This window comes from Strongylocentrotus purpuratus, unplaced genomic scaffold (genome assembly GCF_000002235.5).
Source record: "Strongylocentrotus purpuratus isolate Spur 01 unplaced genomic scaffold, Spur_5.0 spur5_scaffold_12, whole genome shotgun sequence".
Lineage (NCBI taxonomy): Eukaryota > Metazoa > Echinodermata > Echinoidea > Camarodonta > Strongylocentrotidae > Strongylocentrotus > Strongylocentrotus purpuratus.
In genome coordinates, this window is record NW_022145597.1 from 4,862,042 (window position 1) to 4,881,667 (window position 19,626).

Sequence of the window (19,626 nt, forward strand, 5' to 3'; positions counted from 1 at the left end):
AGAACAATTGTTGTCTTTAAACTTATCTCCTGGATAATTCATTTATTGTCAATAGTCAAGTCTGTATTCATTTACATCATTATTTGAAAGTTAAAAGTATTATGTTCTAGGCAGTACAACTCATAAATATACATGTGTACGAAATCAAGATTGTGTGATGATCATGTAGCAAATATGTGCTCCTTAAATTCATGCAAACTACTCGTAAGTAAATAAGAATGTAAACAAGTGTATAGAGTAGAGAGTGTATGTCAAACTTAAATAAACATTTTGGAGGAGCATCTATTGAAACTGAATAATTTTATGATTTAGTATGCGATGCTGTCAACTGTCCAAACAGGAGTAAAGCTTCTTACAGAATTTCTATCTAACTAAACTTCTTTGTAATACATTTTGAAATTTTACTGAAAGCAATGTCTACTTATAATACAATATTCTATTTATTAACTCAAATAATGTGGCAAAACAATACTTTAAATTTCACATGAAGCCACATTAAAGGAAAAGCTGAAATTGTTATTATTCTGGCACATGTTTCAATTAACAATCCATATGGCGGTACAGGTCCATTGTTCTAATAACTAGCTTTAACTGATATACATAATGGACTGATGGACATACATGTATAAGAGCGTGAAACACATTTATTATAATTTGTTTCACAAGTACTACGTATTCAGAAGTTCTAAAACATCACTGAACTCTAAATTGAGGAAACTAGTACATATTGTAATAAATGAAAGCTCAATTTTTATGTTATTATATAAATTTAATGTACATGTACACACAAGAAAAATAGACAGAATTTGTATTACTCTGTGTATTTACATTTTACAAAGTGCACTTCATTTTCTTATTGCAATTTAAATGGAATGTCATCTTAACATGTTACAGTGTTTCAGTTGCAAGTATAATAAAATATAGTACATTTATGTACAAAGTACAAATTTATTTAACAGAGTTCTTTTCCTTTTATTACTGTCAGAGTGATCTCTATTTTTCTCTTCAAATAATTCACCAAATGCTTAATGGAATGTCCAACCTGATTCCAACCTGATATTCATTTGTTTCATGAAGGCTTCATAAAAATTGTTTTAAAAAAATCTGTGAACACTTAATAAAAATGAGATAAAAATGAATGTACAACCTAACTTTCTGTGCTTGCAGGTGTCTAGAATGAATGACTGTTTTTCACAGGCTTTCTGATATTTATGAACATTAACATTAACACACATACCTGTATCATATTCTACAGCTTTCATATCAAATTCTCATATTACAGCACCAGAATTTCCCAAACTTTGTGGATTGCACTGCTGTGTGCATGTGAATCCATTGAACAGAGTACTTCACAATTCCATAGACATTTCTTTAATAGCATTTTGCACAAGATACAATATGTACAGTGTACAGGACATGTATATGCAGTCATAAAATCATGGTCATTTTAATTACGGTTTAAAAAACCCCTTCTATAAAGTGGGTAGAGTTACTGTAAAACCCCAAACTATCATGCATGCAACTTAGTGGATTTTCATGCTTAATATTCACAGAACTTTCTTGTCACTAAAATGACTGTCGTACAAAATACATAAAAATTCACTGAGCTCTGTGTTAAAAGATTAGGAAATGTGACTTGTATTACACTCGACGTCTTCACACAAAAAACGCTGCAATTTTCCAGTTTCATATCTGAACAAAGCTTATGTGTTGCTGATACGCTAGGCAGGATTAGGTCTGGGATTCATCAAATGTCGTCCAAACTTGACAATTGCCCTTTGAAGCATCTCCCCCTGGATTATCATCTTCCGACTTATAGAGGGCATTGCTGAAACTGTTACGCTTGGCTAAATGAAAGAATAAATCATGCAATTTGTATTTAAAAAAACTTGTAATGTTAATTTTCATCCTGAAGACCGATGATTCAGACGAGACATAGCAAACAGTATCCGGACACCTACCCCCTAGGACATCTACCGCCCGGACAACTACCCCCTAGGACACCTACCCCCTAGACATCCACCCCAGTCAACTAACCCCTAGGACAACTACCCCCTAGACATCCACTCCCAGTCAACTACCCCCTAGGACAACTACCACCTAGATATCCACCCCAGTCAACTACCCCCTAGGACAACTACCCCATAGATATCCACCCCAGTCAACTACCCCCTAGGACAACTACCCCCTAGACATCCACCCCAGTCAACTACCCCCTAGGCCAACTACCCCCTAGACATCCACCCCCAGTCAACTACCCCCTAGGACAACTACCACCTAGATATCCACCCCAGTCAACTACCCCCTAGGACAACTACCCTATAGATATCCACCCCAGTCAACTACCCCCTAGGACAACTACCCCCTAGATATCCACCCCAGTCAACTACCCCCTAGGACAACTACCCCTAGATATCCACCCCAGTCAACTACCCCTAGGACACCTACCCCCTAGGACAACTACCCCCTAGATATCCACCCCCAGTCAACTACCCCCTAGGACATCTACCCCCTAAGACATCTACCCCCTAGGACGACTACCCCCCGGACAACTACCCCCTAGATACCCACCCCCAGTCAACTACCCCCTAGGACAACTACCTCCTAGATATCCACCCCAGTCAACTACCCCCTAGGACAACTACCCCCTAGATATCCACCCTAGTCAACTACCCCCCAGGACAACTACCCCCTAGGACAACTACCACCTAGATATCCACCCCAGTCAACTACCCCCCGGACAACTACCCCCTAGATATCCACCCCAGTCAACTACCCCCCCAGGACAACTACCCCCTAGATATCCACCCCAGTCAACTACCCCCCGGACAACTACCCCCTAGATATCCACCCCAGTCAACTACCCCCCCAGGACAACTACCCCCTAGATATCCACCCCCAGTCAACTACCCCCTAGGACAAATACCCCCTAGATATCCACCCCCAGTCAACTACCCCCTAGGACAACTACCACCTAGATATCCATCTACCCCCGGACAACTACCCCCTAAGTTGTCCTAGAGGATGGTTGTCATAGGGGGTAGTTGTCTTCTTTTTTTCTTTCCCTCAACCACCCCTCCCCCCCCCCCCCCCCCCCCCTTGAGTAAAACAAAAAAGGAGGATTCGGGGCGGGGGGAATGGCATCTAACATTTGGAGTAAGAAAATTGGGGGAAATAAGGGAAAAATAAGGAAAATAGGGGTAAAATCAACAACAACAAAAATAATTGGGAAACCGATTTAAATCGGGTAATTATCAGGCCTGGCAATTACAGGTGCAAAGCTATTCCTACTAGCATGTATTTAGTTCGCAATGTACATGTACATTCTCTGAAATTGTTTGTCTTCATGACACAATTTCAGTTCTTGGTACCCTATTTATGCTCTTCTCCTCTTCTGTTTTCAATATCATTCAACATAACCTCTAACCGATACTTGTTTTCAACCATCTCCCCTACCAATTTGTCTTTCCCATACACATTCTCTCTTACCTTGTATTCTTCTCTCTCTATCTCCCTCTGTCTGTCTGCCTTCTCTTGTATCTCTCTTTATCCTATTCATAATAAATCAAACTAGCTCTATCACCAATCTCATCCTCATTGTCACTGTGTTGCCATGGTAACATTACAATGATCACAGGAACAAAAGTACTCTCTTTCTCCCCTTCTTTCTCCTTTTCTCTCTTGATTTATCCCTCTATCACAGTTTCTTGCACTTCCTCTCTCAAATCTTTTTCTTTTTAAACGTTACAAATACAAAACAAATCCTCACTATCCCCATGGTAACAAGACACTATAAAGCTGACGTACCTTGCAATGCATCCTCATCGCCATATGTTGCTAGATGCTCCAAGTCAAAGTTATCCATCTCCTGCATCTGATGATACTTTCCATCCCCGGTGACATTGTCATCATCATCGTCTTCTGAGTCATCTCCAGGGGCCGAGGCAATGTTAGTAAGCTTTATCATCGGGATGCTGAGAAGGGAAATAGTACAGTGATGCAGGTTTGAATTTTCTGCCTGACAGATCTACAGTAACATTAAAAGCATTTTATGTCAAATTCCTACAACGAAGTACTAGTAATCATATTAAACCATTGACCTCTGAATTATTTAATTCCCACCTAGTTCTTGTAGGTAACAGGTAAATCCTATTCCTACACAATGTATATATATATATATATATATACTAAAGAATACAAAGAAAATTTTGCATTCAGGCAGATGAGGGAATTTTAGCTGACACTGCAGACATCTCTCTCAAAGATTTTACAAAAAGAAAACAAAGGGGCTACTACTGTTCTATGCAAGTGTGCATGTGTGTGACAGCTACTCTACTCCACATAAATTGTTACATTTACTGAGAGTGTATTTGAGTCTATATATGACACAATGGTTTCCTAGTGCCACAAATTATTTGTCATGGGATAGATACCAAAGGTCTCAAGATTATTTATTTTTTTTTTTTTTTTTTTTTTTTTTCCATCTTTATTTCACAATTCACAAGTTTTACATGTCAAGAAAATAATTACATGCATGAAACATCAAAATTAAATCAATCATAAAATATGCAAATATAGAAAACAAACATTCAGTACAGGAGAGATTAAAAAAAAAAAATGAACACCTACTTTTTCAGTCTCTAAACACTTGCCATTTTTTCTCATGGAATTCGAGACGATTCTTTTTGAAAGCAATAATACGTTCTGTTCTTTCTAAATGTCTAACAGAAACTAGGAAAGGCTGAAACTTGGGAATCGTGTTCTGTATCTTACAAGAGAAAATGAAATATTTAGCATGGAGTATAACTGTGTTTACTAAATAAAAATTATTAATCATTAAAGTCCCAAAGCAAATTTCTTCCTCAGAGAACATGTTTTGTCGAAATTGTTTATCTTTAAGCCAAGAAAATATTTCGTTCCAGAATTTACACACAATCTCACACTTTAAAAAGAGATGTAATAAGGTTTGTGGATAGGTTTCACAGAAATTACAATCAGGAGATTCATGAATCCCCATTTTACATAGCAAATATTCAGTCGCAATTTTCCTGTGAATGAACTTAAATTGGAAATTTCTCATTTTATTTTCGTTTGAAGATTTGTAAATCAAAGAGAAACGATTTTTCCATATTAACGAGCTGTTCAAATCAACTGATAAATCAGATTGCCATTTATTTTGGTGATCTGTTTCTGATATTGAAATTGTATGTTTTTTCAAAAAAAGAAGGTAACATAATTTTGAAACTTTTTTCAGTCTTAGGAAGTCATTCAAAAGAATATCGCTTGCATTCAACAACAATAAAACATCATGTTTACAGTCACCATGCTTTATAGTATCTTTCCAATTCTTAGGAATGGCAGCTAATATTGAAAAATAGGTTAGAAATGAATCTGAACCATACTTCTGTAACACTTGATCAAACGGTATGAAGGACCCATCATGGTTTAATATATCTTTTATATATATCATATTTTCTTTAAACCACCTTTCAACAAAAATCGGTTTACCATCAATCAAAATGTGAGAGTTAAACCATAAGGGTTGTGAAATGATTTCTTTAAACTTAACTGGATTATAGTACTTGTAATGACACCACGCAGTAAGAACATCCTTCCAAAATGGATCTATGTTTTCATTAAAAACCATGTGCTTTGAACAAATATTCCACTTAAAAAAGTGGTCTCCGCCAAACTTTTTGAGAGATGATTTCAAAAAGATTTTCCATTTACTTTCATTTTGATAATCAAGGTATCTTTTAACCCATGTAATTTTCATTGCATCATTAAAAGATGACAAATGGAGCATTTTTAGACCCCCTTCGTTATATTCATTGTAAAGTAGGGAACGTTTGATCTTGTCATTTTTGTTACTCCATAAAAATTTGAATAATAATTGCTGAATTTCCACAATAAAGGACGGAGGAGGGTTGGGTATAGTGCTCAAGAGATAGGTCAGTTTTGGAATGATAAGGGATTTTATAATAACAATTTTTCCATAAAGCGTAAGGGTTCTGCAGTTCCAAATATTTAAGGTTGTTTTAATATCCTTAAGTTTGGGTTTGAAGTTGAGTTCATAAAAATTCAGGCAATTGTTGATAGGGATATTAACTCCTAAGTACATGAAATTATGCGACGGCCATGTAAATGGGATATCACGACACAATATTTGTTTAAAATCCCCCAATCTTATTATATTACACTTTTCAATGTTAATTTTCAACCCAGACATATCTCTAAAAACATCCAAGACTTTCATACAACGTTTAATATTTAGTTCATTTGGCTCAAGAAAAATAGTTGTGTCGTCTGCATATTGACTGATTTTGATCTCCATATCGTGAACTTTCAAACCTATAATGTATTTATTTTGTCGAATTAAAGAGCCGAGGAGCTCGACCGCTACGATGAACAAATATGGAGATAATGGGCACCCTTGTCTTACTCCTCGCTGTATTTCGAAGGGGTTTGAAGAAAATCCATTGTTTATTACACACCCATCAATATTGAAATATAACAGTTGAACCCATTGGATAAAGGCTTGATCAAAACCAAAAATGTTCAAAGCGTAATATAAAAATTCCCAGTCAATCATATCGAACGCCTTTTCGAAGTCAATACTCAAAGCCACGCCTTCGATATGATGTGCTCTACAGAAATTTTGAATGTCAATGAATAGACGTATGTTTTCTCCAATGAAACGGCCTTTGAGGAAACCATACTGGTCATTGCTTATCAGTTTTGGTAAAACCTTTTGAATACGTAAAGAAAGAAGCTTCGCTAAAATTTTATAGTCACTGTTCAGGAGCGATATTGGACGCCAGTTCTTAAGAGATAACAGGTCCTTACCCTTTTTTGGAAGCAACGTAATAACACTTCGTCGCATTGAATTAGGGAGAGACTTTTCCGAAAAAGAACTATTATAAACGGAACATAACAGTTCTTTTATTTCGGGCCAAAAGGCTTTGTAAAATTCAATAGGGAGACCGTCAGAGCCTGGTGACTTATCGTTAGAAAAAGTTAAAATAGATTCAAAACATTCCTTTTCCCATATCTTTTCACCCAAACAACTTTTGTCTCTCAAATCTAATACAGGCAAGTTCAACTCGTCTACAGGCGCAAAAGATCTAGCACCTGTGATATTCGATGAATACAAACGATTATAAAAAGACCTTTCTTCCTCAAGAATACCTTTTGCATCAGTTACAACGCCGTTCTCAGTCCGTAGTCTTGAGATACATTTTTTCTGAAAGTTTCTTTTTTCTAGATTGAAAAAATACTTAGTGTTGCGTTCACCCTCAGCAATCCACTTAGCCTTGGTACGCACAATGATACCACGCACAACTTCTTCTTGTAATTCTTCAAATTCACTCTTTTTACTTTTTAGTTCGTTTAGAAGTTGCTGGTCATTGACAACATTGTTTGCATCATTCAAATTATTTATTTCTTTTTCTAATTGCTTTAATTTTGTCTGGCGATTGTTTTTCTTTTCTTTTGCAATTTGTGTAAACTTTTGTCTTACTTTGAACTTTAAAAACTCCCAGGTCTTTTTTGGCTCCTGATCTTTGTTTTCTAATAAAACTGTGTTAATTTCACTCCTGATCTTCTCCATATTATCTGAATTTGCTAATAAAGAAGTATTCAATTTCCAAAATCCCGGTCCCCGTTTAGCTACTGATTTTATTAAAAACAGAGAGATCAGTGAGTGGTCTGTTTTGTAACCAAAGTCAATGTCACATTTCAAAACTGATGTTATCAAACTTTGTGAAATTAAAAAGTAATCTATGCGGCTTCCAATTTTAAAGTCATGGGACATCCATGTATATTTCAACTGTGTGGAATGACAAGATCTCCATATATCAATCAATTCAAAGTCGTTTATTATATCAGTAATGGCTTTAAAGCACTTAGGGTGATTTTGTAACAATTTGGGAAATTTGTCTAATTTGGCCTCCATAACTGTGTTAAAATCTCCACCAATTATATACGGTTCTTCCCCGTGTTCTGATAATAGGTTATGTAAATCAATGAAAAAGCTGCCATCGTCATTGTTTGGGCCGTATATATTTGCGAGAGTTATCATGGTTTCATTGACTTTTAAAGTGACCAATAATATTCGACCTTTGTCATCTCTAACAGTATTCAAAACATCAAAGGTAGCTGAAGGTTTTAATAACATACACACTCCTGCACTATCAGATCGACCGTGGTTAAAAATGATTTTATAACCCCACTCATGACTCCATATTTTTTCTGAATTTGCTGTGGAGTGCGTTTCTTGTAAAAAAATAACGTGAAAATCTGTGTTTCTTATCCAATTAAAAATACAACGTCTTTTAAAAGAGTTCCCAAGTCCTCTTACATTAAGAGAACAGATTTTAAAGTCAATTTTCTCATCCATTAAACACGTTAGATACAATTGTATGTTCTTTTATCATGACAGAGCAATATTTGGGGGGAAAGTTAGCATGAATTATCTTCCTAAAATACAATTTACACAAGTTCAACAGTCTTTGTGAATTGTTTTTCTGGCCTATATTTGTAGGCAAATAAAAAACAAAAAAAACCCAACGGCATTCAACAAATAAACCTTTAAAAACGAACATTGCTGTTTTGCAATAGTTCGTTCGCCAACATACATTCCTATGGCGTAATAACAAAGGAGCATGATGTAAACATTATGGCTGACTAGGTCTTACAACATCAGTCAATCATCGCTTAGTGCCGGTTCAACATTAATTATTATGTTGATGTTGCTGAAAGGCTGGACCGTTGCTATAGTTATGAATGTCCTGTAACTCCATCATAGTAATATTATAGTTCATGTGCATTTGTTTTTATCAGTTACTATTATTATTCATGTGTTGTCGGTGGTGTTGATATCTGACAATCTGATCGTTTTCAAGGGACCGGGGGCGTCTTTAGGGCCGTTCTTGTATTTAATCACTCGGGGCACAGAATTTGGTATAAACGCAAATTTGTTTTCCTCCCGTAGTTGCTTTACTTTCACCATCAGTTGCCTATGCTCATCTCTTGTATCTTTGTGGACGTCATCACTGACTCCCACCTTCGAATCTTGGATACGAACTTTCTTTAGAGCCGAACTACGCTTCAGAATTGCTTCTCGATCGTTGAACCTCAGAAGCTTGACGTGAATGGGTCGTGGTCTCGGGCGGACGCCTTCGTTCCTTGTCGGAGGCTTTCCTCGGGGGGTCCTGTGCGCTCGCTCGATCTCCACCTCATGCATATTCAAATGTGTAACAAAGAATTTCCGAGCGTATGTTATGCAATTCGGTGAACCGTCTGGCGCATTCTCCTCCCCTTCTGGTATCCCATGTAGAATTACGTTGTTGAGTTTGCTTCGGTTAACAAGGTCAACAACAGATCGTCGAATCTCATTTACATAATCAAAACCGGCCTTAGTTGCACGAATTTCTCCCACATCCTGCTTAATTTCACTCATTTCTGTCTCCAAGAATTCAGTTCCATGTTCTAGGTCTGAAAGTCTAGTATCTAGACTTTCAAGATTAGCCTCAATTTTCACCACTTTCTCAGAGATAACATTCACTTTCTTACACATATCGTCAAGCACGGACACCTTCTCGAGTATGTTACGTAACATGGCTTCCATATTTTCAGTACGTACCTCAGTACATGGCGGTACAGTGGGAGTGGCACTTTCACTTGATATCTTCTGTTGGTCCATTTCGTCGGGTTTTTCTTCTGAACTCGATTTCCTCAGTCTCTTGAAGCTCAGCATGTTACACTCTTTCAGCCAACACTTTCAAAATCTCAGTCCAAATGGAATTAGGCCGTCAAAACTAAGTATTTATCACACAGCTCCAAGGTATCCGTCCTATCTAGCTAGACATCAAATTGGCAACCTCCTCAAGATTATTTAATTGTTTCTACTGGAAGATTAGTCTGTAATAGTATGCAAAAGGTTGTCAAGACTGGAAATGTGTAATTTTAGAAGCCGAGTGTAGTACAAACACTATGAATATAACGGACAAAGAAAGCGGACAAAATATACAGTTCCTCAGGTAGACAAAGGAACATCCCTTCACTGCTATAATGTAAAAAGGTGAATATGCATGTGACACCTGTTCTACACACTTTTACATAATAGCAGTGAAGGGATGTTCCTTTTTGTACCTGAGGAACTGTATATTTTGTCCGCTTTCTTTGTCAGTCATATTCATAGTGAAAGCAATATATGCGTCAATCGGTGCCTATGTTCATAGTGAAAGCATTATATGCGTCAATCGGTGCCTATGTTCATAGTGAAAGCAATATATGCGTCAATCGGTGCCTATGTTCATAGTGAAAGCATTATATGCGTCAATCGGTGCCTATGTTCATAGTGAAAGCATTATATACGTCAATCGGTGCCTTTGTTCATAGTGAAAGCAATACATATGCGTCAATCCGTGCCTATGTTCATAGTGAAAGCATTATATGCGTCAATCGGTGCCTATGTTCATAGTGAAAGCGATATATGCGTCAATCGGTGCCTATGTTCATAGTGAAAGCATTATATACGTCAATCGGTGCCTATGTTCATAGTGAAAGCATCATATGCGTCAATCGGTGCCTATGTTTGGTACAAAATGGAATGTGTGGCAAATGAGAGACCATGCAGAGAGGCGAAGAGCCAACCGAGGTGTTAAACTGTAATATCTCTTTGTTAAAGTACTATTGAAAGCTCAGATCATCAATTCAGAATAGTGACATGGAACCCCTTACAACAAGAGCAATACATGTTTTGGTGATTGATATGCAAACTTATTCAAGAACATAATGTGAGAGATACTGCATGTCTTGCACTACTTACTTGTCAGAGTGTCGCTTCCATACCACCACCACGATCACAACAATGATGACCACCAAAAGCACGAGGGCGACACACACACCGATGACCACACCATGACCTCCCCCGGCCTTTCTTCCTGTCTTTCTTCCTGGTGTCTGAGGGCGCCCTCCAGAGTCTGTTGTCATGGTAATGGAACCTTTCCCACCTGTCACCATGATAGAGGGAGATGGCTGTTCGCTCAAGATCGCTGCATGAGCAGAGGAAAGAAATTAAATGATTTCATGACAAAATTCCTCTTGCATTCATGTACATGTATTTCGAGACTGTTACAGAAAAGCCAATCCTATCATGAAGCCTGTTTAGTCAAATGCTATTGTAAAACCACTTTACAAAAGATTCACCACCTGGAAGAAGAATACCCATCATCTTTGGTTGAAATGAATGGCAAGTGGGAGTGACGAAGATAGCTACACTGGGGATAGGCAACTATAGGCTTTATTTATACATATATATTTATACATTCAATTATTTGCACGTATATTTGTTCTCTTTGTTGTATTTTCTTATGTATATTATGTATGTGTTTCTTCAATTATGCACGGACTTGCCAGTGGCTTTAAAGCAAATGTTTCTATTCTTAAAATCAAATGAAATGAAATCCTAGTCAGCTTTGCTTATAATTGCAGTCTCCTGCACTTTTTCAACTGATAGTTTGGATATTACTTTAAATTTATAATAATATGTTATAGAAATATTAAGTTTCGTTATTATATGTACATATGTAAAAAAAAAATAACATTTTGACATGAAGTTATCATTGTTTGTTTATTTTGTATTATACCTTACGATTGTATGTTCTTTGTTATTCTGTTATTATATTTGGAAAAATGCAGAAATAAAATAAAATCACAAAAAAATGACAGGAACTTTTGACCAGTATGGATCCATCCGGTTCCAATCTGCAATGGTTATAAATCAAGCATGCACCTACCTGGTTGTGTAGTCTCTGAGTGTCTGTTAGAATCTGGTGTGGATAAACCTCCTCCATCAATGTTATTGTCTGACGTAGGGCGTGGGGATGTCACATCAGAAGGATCTGTACAGGTGTAAAGCAATCAATCAACTATGTGGCAAATCCAACCATGATAGCAAACTAGTAAAAGTTTGAATGAAATTGGTCAAAGAATGAGAAAATCATAAATGTTTGAAAGTTGCAATCACTTTACCCATGGGCTCTTGATATTGGTATTAACATCTGGGTAATGTAGCGACGGGCAACTTTCCCATTTGTTCAAACACACAAAACAAAAAAATCTTAAGTTTTCAAAAATGTATGGATCAGGAGAGAGCCTATAATGGTATGCTATCCATAATATATTTTGAGTAGTGCCAAAAGGGAGAATTAAGGAACTTAGGAGAAAACAGAAATAATTGATATTTTTGTACAACAAACAGGAAAGTTGTCTGTTACGTCGTCACAATCCACGAACCGAATGGCCACCTTGAGATTTGCACTTACATGTACTTAGTGATCTTATATTTCAAACATTCATAATTATCTTAGTATTGGTACAATATATTTCAAACTTTCACCTCTCCGTTTATCTTATCTTTCTACTATCATACAAATGAACTTATTACAATGATTAGATTTCCCTTCAATCAGTTAACTACTGAATTGACTCTTTCTCATAGGCTTGCACAGAAACCATACAGTTCCCATAGCCAATGAGTTAACAGAGCTGTGGTAGGTCCAAATTCATCAGAACCAGAAAACCATAACAGATGAAAGGATTTGATTCTATTCTAATTTTTATTATTTCTATATCTTCTTTCTAGTCAGATATTCTCATAAACATAAACCTGATGCCAAATCCAATTTAATTTGTTGAAGTATAAATTGAAAGCTGCTCTTGTAAACTTGGTCTGTGTCTCAGCCATATCAGAAGAAATGTCCAAGAATTAATAGGCCTAGAACTTATGCATATGACTGACATATAAAGAAGAAACTCTGATCTCTAGTCCTAGAGCTAAAGCATATACTGACCTATACATGATGTGACAGATGAGGCTCCTGGACCAGATGTTGTATTGTTACCAAAGCAAGGCTCACAACCCCTCTGGCCGCGGTTCTCTTGGAATGAGCCTTGTGGGCATTCCAAGCAGTCTGGTCCTAGACCCAGGTAGGAATATGTTCCAGATAAGCACATTTCTGGAAAGAAAAAAAAATACAAAAATAGTATTTTGAAAATTTATGTTCATTAAATATATACTTCCTCATTCCTAGCCACATATTTTGCTTTGTACACATCTAGAATTTTACAAACTTGTTCTTGAAACAATAAAACCAAAAAATTGAAGGGGTACTCAACCTCAACTCTAAACCTGACCTTAACCTAATGCAACCTTAACCCTATATCAACAAAATAAACCCAAAGCAATTGTTGCTAGAGTAAGAACCCCGGCCCCCCCACTCAGAGGTCGGAATGACCGCATGCGTGTTGCCAAAATGTCCGGTAAAGGGGTACTTTTCGTGCGACAAAGTCCGGCCCAAGAATTGTAAAAAAGGGGTGTATTTGACTTTTCACCCGGAGATTTCTTTAAAAAGGGGGCGTTTTTCTTTTTTTCTCTCATCTCTTTGGACTCCTGAGAAATTATTCCGAATTTAGGGGGGTACACACTACAATCTTTTTGAGTAGAATATATTTGAGGAAGGGCAATAGCTCAGAGTTGAGCAGTGGTCTCGTAGCCAGAAGGTCTCAGGTTCAAAACTAAGTCAATGCAATAGTACCGTTTGGTAAGGCAATAATCCTCATTACCAAGTCCCTCCAAGAGGACTTTTACAGCCACCTGTCCTGTGGTTGCATACACATGCTTTATTAGCAGTCAGGTAAAAGAAACCATCAAACAAGCAGTATTAAGTATCACCTTTGCAATGATCTGCTTTGTATGCACCAGTACTTCCAGTGCTTTTCCCATCAGAACATCGTATACAAGTACTTTGGCCCATGAGGTCCTGATATGACCCCTTACGACATCGCTCACACACAGGGGCCCGCAGGTTCTTGAAGGTGCCAGGAGGACAATATTCTGCAATGAAAACAAAGTGTTCTTTTGTTATATTTAACCCATTGCCTATAGGAACCAGATGGTTCTTGTACAGAGCCTATGGTAATAGGAGAATCCAGTTGTCAATTGGTTGATCCATTTGTCAATATTACTTCTCTCATTCTCTGGCTTCATTTAATGACTAGATGCAGCTCTTCAGATTATGGAAGTACAATTAGTGATGTTTGTAAACACACATGAGCAAATAAAAAGTACAAAAAAAAAAAAAAAAATACAGACAGAGAAAGAAAGCAAGCAAGATTACAAAAAAGTTGGATAGAAGAAGAGAGAAAAATACAAAGAAAGAAAATACATGTATGACAGAAATGTATGTTGGTGACCGCGAACATTGTATTTACAAGTGAGCTTTAATTATTTATCAATTTCATAATTGCCATTCTGATGTCAATAAGAGTAGCTGAAAATCTGAAAGCTGAAAAAAGTTCTAGAACCTTTGTTGCCCCGGGGAAACCCCTCACCTAATCTCCTATATATTACCGTGCCTGTGCAAATACTTCCTCTTTTGAAGCCAGCATGCAGGTGGAATCCGCAGAGTGGGATAGATGGGAGGGGCTCAGACAGGTAGGTAAGTAAAGCTCACTTGAAGATGAAATGTTTGGTCATGAACCATCCACTTCTCTTTACCACTTGAACCAGAGTTTCTTCCAGAACCAACCTTTCCATGAGCTCACTTGTGTTCTTTCTATCGGACATAGTTTCACACCACACATCTTCTGTCTCATGGCTATTTCTGTTCTCAAGATTCTTTTCTGTTTTCAAACCAAGTTTCTGAACCATATACCATCGCTGTTCTAACAAAAGCCTTATAGATCTTGTCCTTTGTTCTAATTGTAAATGTTATTTCTACCAGCTGGTATCAAGGCAAGCTCATTAAACTACATCTACTCACTAATCATTATGACTTCTGAACACCCCTTTTTTTTGGTGCCACTACATTTCGCTATTAAAGCGACCTCAAATTCAATACTTGAGGAGCTAATTCCTAATGATACTACCGTCAGCATAAAACACTCACCACAAAGCATGTTGATTATGATTTGACCATTGCCACAGATGGGCATGAAGCCACCAAGCTCAGATTGGTTAGGGTTAAGGGTCGCCGTCATGTTGGGAAGGGAGAGTGAAACATTGGTCTCGCTCCACATGTTGTTTATACTTTGGTTGTAATTGTTGAAGAAACTTGGAACCGAGGATACACCACTGTAATGCGAAAAAAGATAATATGAATATTCAAGATGAGTATACATGTAGATCCCATATATCTTAAACTAAGAAATAACAGTTTATTCTTTGATTTTTGTTCTCTATTTTTGAAGAAGAAACAAATTCTACTTGTGAAGTGTTCTTTGAGCTATTTTTCAGTTTACAATTTTTGATCGTCATAGCTGACCATAGTGAATTGCAGCTGGTACCTAGTGGTTGTCATCCTTAGAGAGACTGTAGCAGACGACGAGGATGTATCTCTTGATCTGGGTTCACTCTCTCTCTTCTTCCTTCTCCTAGGTCCTTGGGTTGCTGTGGTAGGAGCAGAGCTACAGGTCACCGATACATCAGGGAGTGCACAGTCCACTGAGCTATCCAGACTACATTCTTTCTGTTAAAGGTATTGATAATAATACAAATGATCATATACAGGACATGATAAATTGAAGAGTATCTCTCTCTCTCTCTCTCTCTCTCTCTCTCTCTCTCTCTATCTCTCTCTCTCTCTCTCTCTCTATGTATAAGGTTGTTGTAAGTTGTTACAATCATTATTGTCAATGGCATCATATCTGGGCATGGGAGAGAAAAAGCGAACCTCATCACGTACGGTAGCCCTCATGTTTCTCCTCTGGATATAACTGCTGGGGGATGTGCAGGTGGACCACTACACCAAAGGTTTCCAAAGGGAGCTTATTGTAACATCCTATTCGAGGGACAGAGTGTTTTCCAATGTATCACAGCCTACATCTACATCTATGGAATGATGTTCACATTGATGTAGGTTTTTGTATTTTCTTAACATTTATTTGTCAAGCATTAACACTTTATAAAATGAGATAAAGAAATGTTTAAGCCCTGCATATGGCAGGACTTAAAGAAAATACCCTAAAAGGAATTGTTAAAGAAAGAAATGCAAAATACTTTGATCACATAAAAAGACATCATAGTCTCTTAAAAAATGTAATGGAAGGCATAGTAAAAGGTAGGTAGCAGACCAAGAAGGTAACCAAGAACTACTAACTGGGAGAGGAACAGCTAGGACATGGAATTGAAAGTCACTGTAAGACTGTACTAGGATGCCGGCAGAAAATAGAGATGTGATTCACTTCTGAGCTGGGAGAAGATACCTTGATATAGAGAACAGAACAAAAAATATACACCTTGACAGGATAACCCATGAAAGCTAATTATTTGCTTATTTCCAATGGGTTCTTAAAATGAAAGTTTAGGTTTATTCTATGAAAAAAATAACATTACCTGAGAACTGAAGAATACCTTGAACCTTATTATATACTTACAAACATGCTGCTTGTTTTGAAGAGTTTTACAAAACTGGTCTGTAGATGATTTCTGGCCATGAAACAGTCTCCATCAAGGTTGAATACCACATCACCAGTCATATCCCATGTCATGGTTGCCACAACTTGTCCTGTATAGCATAATATCAATGAGAAATGATCACCATTCTCATAGAAAGACAGTATGGATCATCAAATAAAAACAATAACAAAATCTGAACACTTTGGTTGCTTTATTCACCTCTATGCACAATTTGGTTTGCCACACATGCATTTTAGCACAAAACAACAGGAACTCATTGAGGTAAAGATTGCATTATGGAATACAATGGCTTTGCAAATAGACACATTTCCGGTGTTAAAGATAAAGTTGAGTACTGGTCACTATTGCGATTGGATTGTGAAAGAAACTGTGTAGAATCGCTCAGAAAAGGTTGATCATCTAGCATATTGGTGTGTACTGCAAGGTTCTGGAATCATCAAAATGATAAGAAATGTGGCCTAGTCTAGGTAAAGTTACAAGCACTATACACAGAAAGATGCGTATGGGACAACGCAAATGGTGTCGGGGTTAGTCCACCTTGATTCCCTTATCTTTCTATGCTCATTACTCAGCCAGTATACATTTTCTACCAAAATTGTTTTGCAAATGACATTTATTTGTAATCTTGAACATTCAGTGTAAGTTTTGTTTGATTCTGTGAGAATTCATTTTATTCTTGTTACCGGAACTCAAGTTTATCTTTAAAGTAGCCACACGAAGAATCAATAGTGTTCTGAATTGATGCAAAACTCATATCATTGCGAAGGGGAAGCCTTGCTGATCAAATACAACAACTCTTTTCTTCAAATTATGTTTGGGGCCCGCAGTAATCAACTCTCAAAAATGTTTTGAGATCCAGATTTTCTGCCTTAATCAGCCGTCCTTTATAGAGCGTCAATATTTGTGACGTCACATACGGGACACGGCTGGCTAGCTGCAGACTGCCACACGGCACTGAGCTGTTTGTCCAGTGTGTGACGTCACTATTCAGAGCTCGCTACACTCGTGTGTTTGGCTTACGTTTGGGGGCACTTGGGGGTCTAAGAAGGGTCTTGAAAAATTGCATTTTACGCCTTTCCATGATATCTATATGATTTCTCAGCAAATAATTCGTGTTTCTCAAGAGAAAATCTTTCCATCCAGGGGCGTACGCAGGATTTTTTCAAGGGGGGGGGGGGGGTTTTAAAATCTGGCCCAAAATATTTTGCTCCCAAAAATTTGAAAATCGCGCCGGCTCAAAAGTCACTCAGTGGGGGGGGGGGGGGGGGGGGTAAGCGGACACTTTTAAAAAAAAAAAATCGCAAAGACTCAGCCAACCGAAAAGTCGCTCAGTGGGGGGGGGGGGTAAGCGAACACTTTTTTTTTTTTTTTTTTTTTTGGTCTCGAAATTTGAAAATTTGAAATTTTTTCGTTGGGGGGGGGGGGGGGTAAGGTCACTTTACGTTAGCCGTGGGCATAATTTTTTTTTTTTTTTTTTTTTAATTTAAAAAAAAAAAAAAAACAAAAAAAAACAAACAAAACAAAGGGGGGGGTTTTAGTTTTTTTTTAGGGGGGTTTACACACATAAAAATACAAAAGGGGGGGGGGGGGGGGGTTTGAACCCCCAAACCCCCCCCCCCCCCCCCCCCCCCCCCCCCCCCCCCCCCCCCCCCCTGCGTACGCCCCTGTTTCCATCCATATGTAATTTGTTCTAATTATCAGTTGTTAGTGAATTTTCTTTGTGTAGCTCCTTTAATGACAACATTTTAATACCAGTATAGATCAATCTTGCACTCCCATGATTAATACAATGTGATAAAGAGAGACAATTTGTATTGCATAAAAGAGTTAACCTCTTGGGTGCTCATCAATATATGGAAAGGTATCAGTATTAATGATGATCTTTAGTTCTGAAATTACAAAGACACTTTGAATGAAACTTGTTGAATATATTCTCATATTGTATCACTGATAGCCAAAGATATTTAAATGTTCTTTCCATGACTTCTGAAATCTAATCTAAGTTTTTTTGAAAATTTTGAAATCACTCTCATTTACATCATATTGTACATAATCCTTCTGACATTGAGCTCTTCATACAGCTGTATGGCTGGATCATCATTATTTTGATTTTATTGTTTTTTTGTATCAAATTAGAACTACATGATCCTGTACCTTTCCTATCGCACTTTGTATAAATGTATCATGTATGTATTTCATCTTTCGCACAAGTTGCGCCTTGAGCATTTGACTGTCAAGTGGATTTGGTGCCTTATAAATCATATGTATTATTATTATTATTATTATTATTATTATTAATAATGCTGGAATTTCTATTCAAAGAAAGTGACCTAGAATTTGAAGATTGAATTTGAGTTTCGAGTTTCAAGTTTACATTTGAATTTGAATTTGATTTGCATTTGAATTTGAAAATGAATTTGAGTGTGAATTTGAGTTTCTACTTACTGCGTGTGCAGACAGATACATAAGGGTTCTTATCCCATTCAGTACTGTGGTTCCATAACCCACTACCCTGGCAACTGAACACTGTCTGTATACTGTCACTGGTTAGAATGAAGCCCGAGTTACACGCCAGGCGACACACCAACCCCGATGGGTCACAAGTCACCTGTGAGTTGGGCGGGGCTGTCAGCTCAGGACACTCCGTAGCTGCAATTAGAACAGAAATATTCATTTACCCCATCTGTTTCAATTTAAACCATATCAATGATGTAATGATGGAAATATATACAAGTATAACAATTTCAATCTAGTTCCACAACTGATGATTGATTCTTGCTGAAAATGGCAGAATTTTCAATGGGTCTATACAATCATCTGGGAGATATAAAGAGTATACATTATATATCTCCAATCATTCAATTGGCTGAAATATTACATACACATTTCATTAATGTACCTAGTATAGTTAATTAATGTACCTAGTATAGTTAGATATATTAACCCCTATATTTAGAATTTCTCTCATGTAATAATACTTTAACCTTGGCCTACTGTCTCAATTAAACATGCTCAATTCTAAATTGTCATTTATTTACTATAATATATAGAACTCCCGGACAGGCAGTATTTTGTAGACTTGCCCCTTAACATATTTTAGGCTCTCAGGAGCTAATATAAATCAGTAGGTATTTCCATCTACC

The 19,626-nt window shown here is 37.2% G+C and overlaps 1 protein-coding gene across 2 annotated transcripts in view; it reads right to left on the bottom strand.

Moving 5' to 3' along the window:
- Positions 1-10: 10 nt before the first annotated feature.
- The window catches only part of LOC591940 (sushi, von Willebrand factor type A, EGF and pentraxin domain-containing protein 1), a 127,345-nt gene continuing 107,729 nt past the window's right edge, over positions 11-19,626 (bottom strand). For both annotated transcript variants that reach the window (XM_030981650.1, XM_030981651.1), the window contains 10 exons: positions 18,929-19,132; positions 16,441-16,571; positions 15,352-15,533; positions 14,955-15,139; positions 13,739-13,900; positions 12,858-13,022; positions 11,802-11,906; positions 10,832-11,057; positions 3,808-3,974; positions 11-1,847 (listed from right to left, as the gene is read on the bottom strand). In XM_030981650.1, coding sequence (XP_030837510.1) covers positions 1,732-1,847; positions 3,808-3,974; positions 10,832-11,057; positions 11,802-11,906; positions 12,858-13,022; positions 13,739-13,900; positions 14,955-15,139; positions 15,352-15,533; positions 16,441-16,571; positions 18,929-19,132 — 1,643 coding nt within the window. In that variant the 3' untranslated portion in view covers positions 11-1,731. The remainder of the gene's footprint in view (positions 1,848-3,807; positions 3,975-10,831; positions 11,058-11,801; positions 11,907-12,857; positions 13,023-13,738; positions 13,901-14,954; positions 15,140-15,351; positions 15,534-16,440; positions 16,572-18,928; positions 19,133-19,626) is intronic.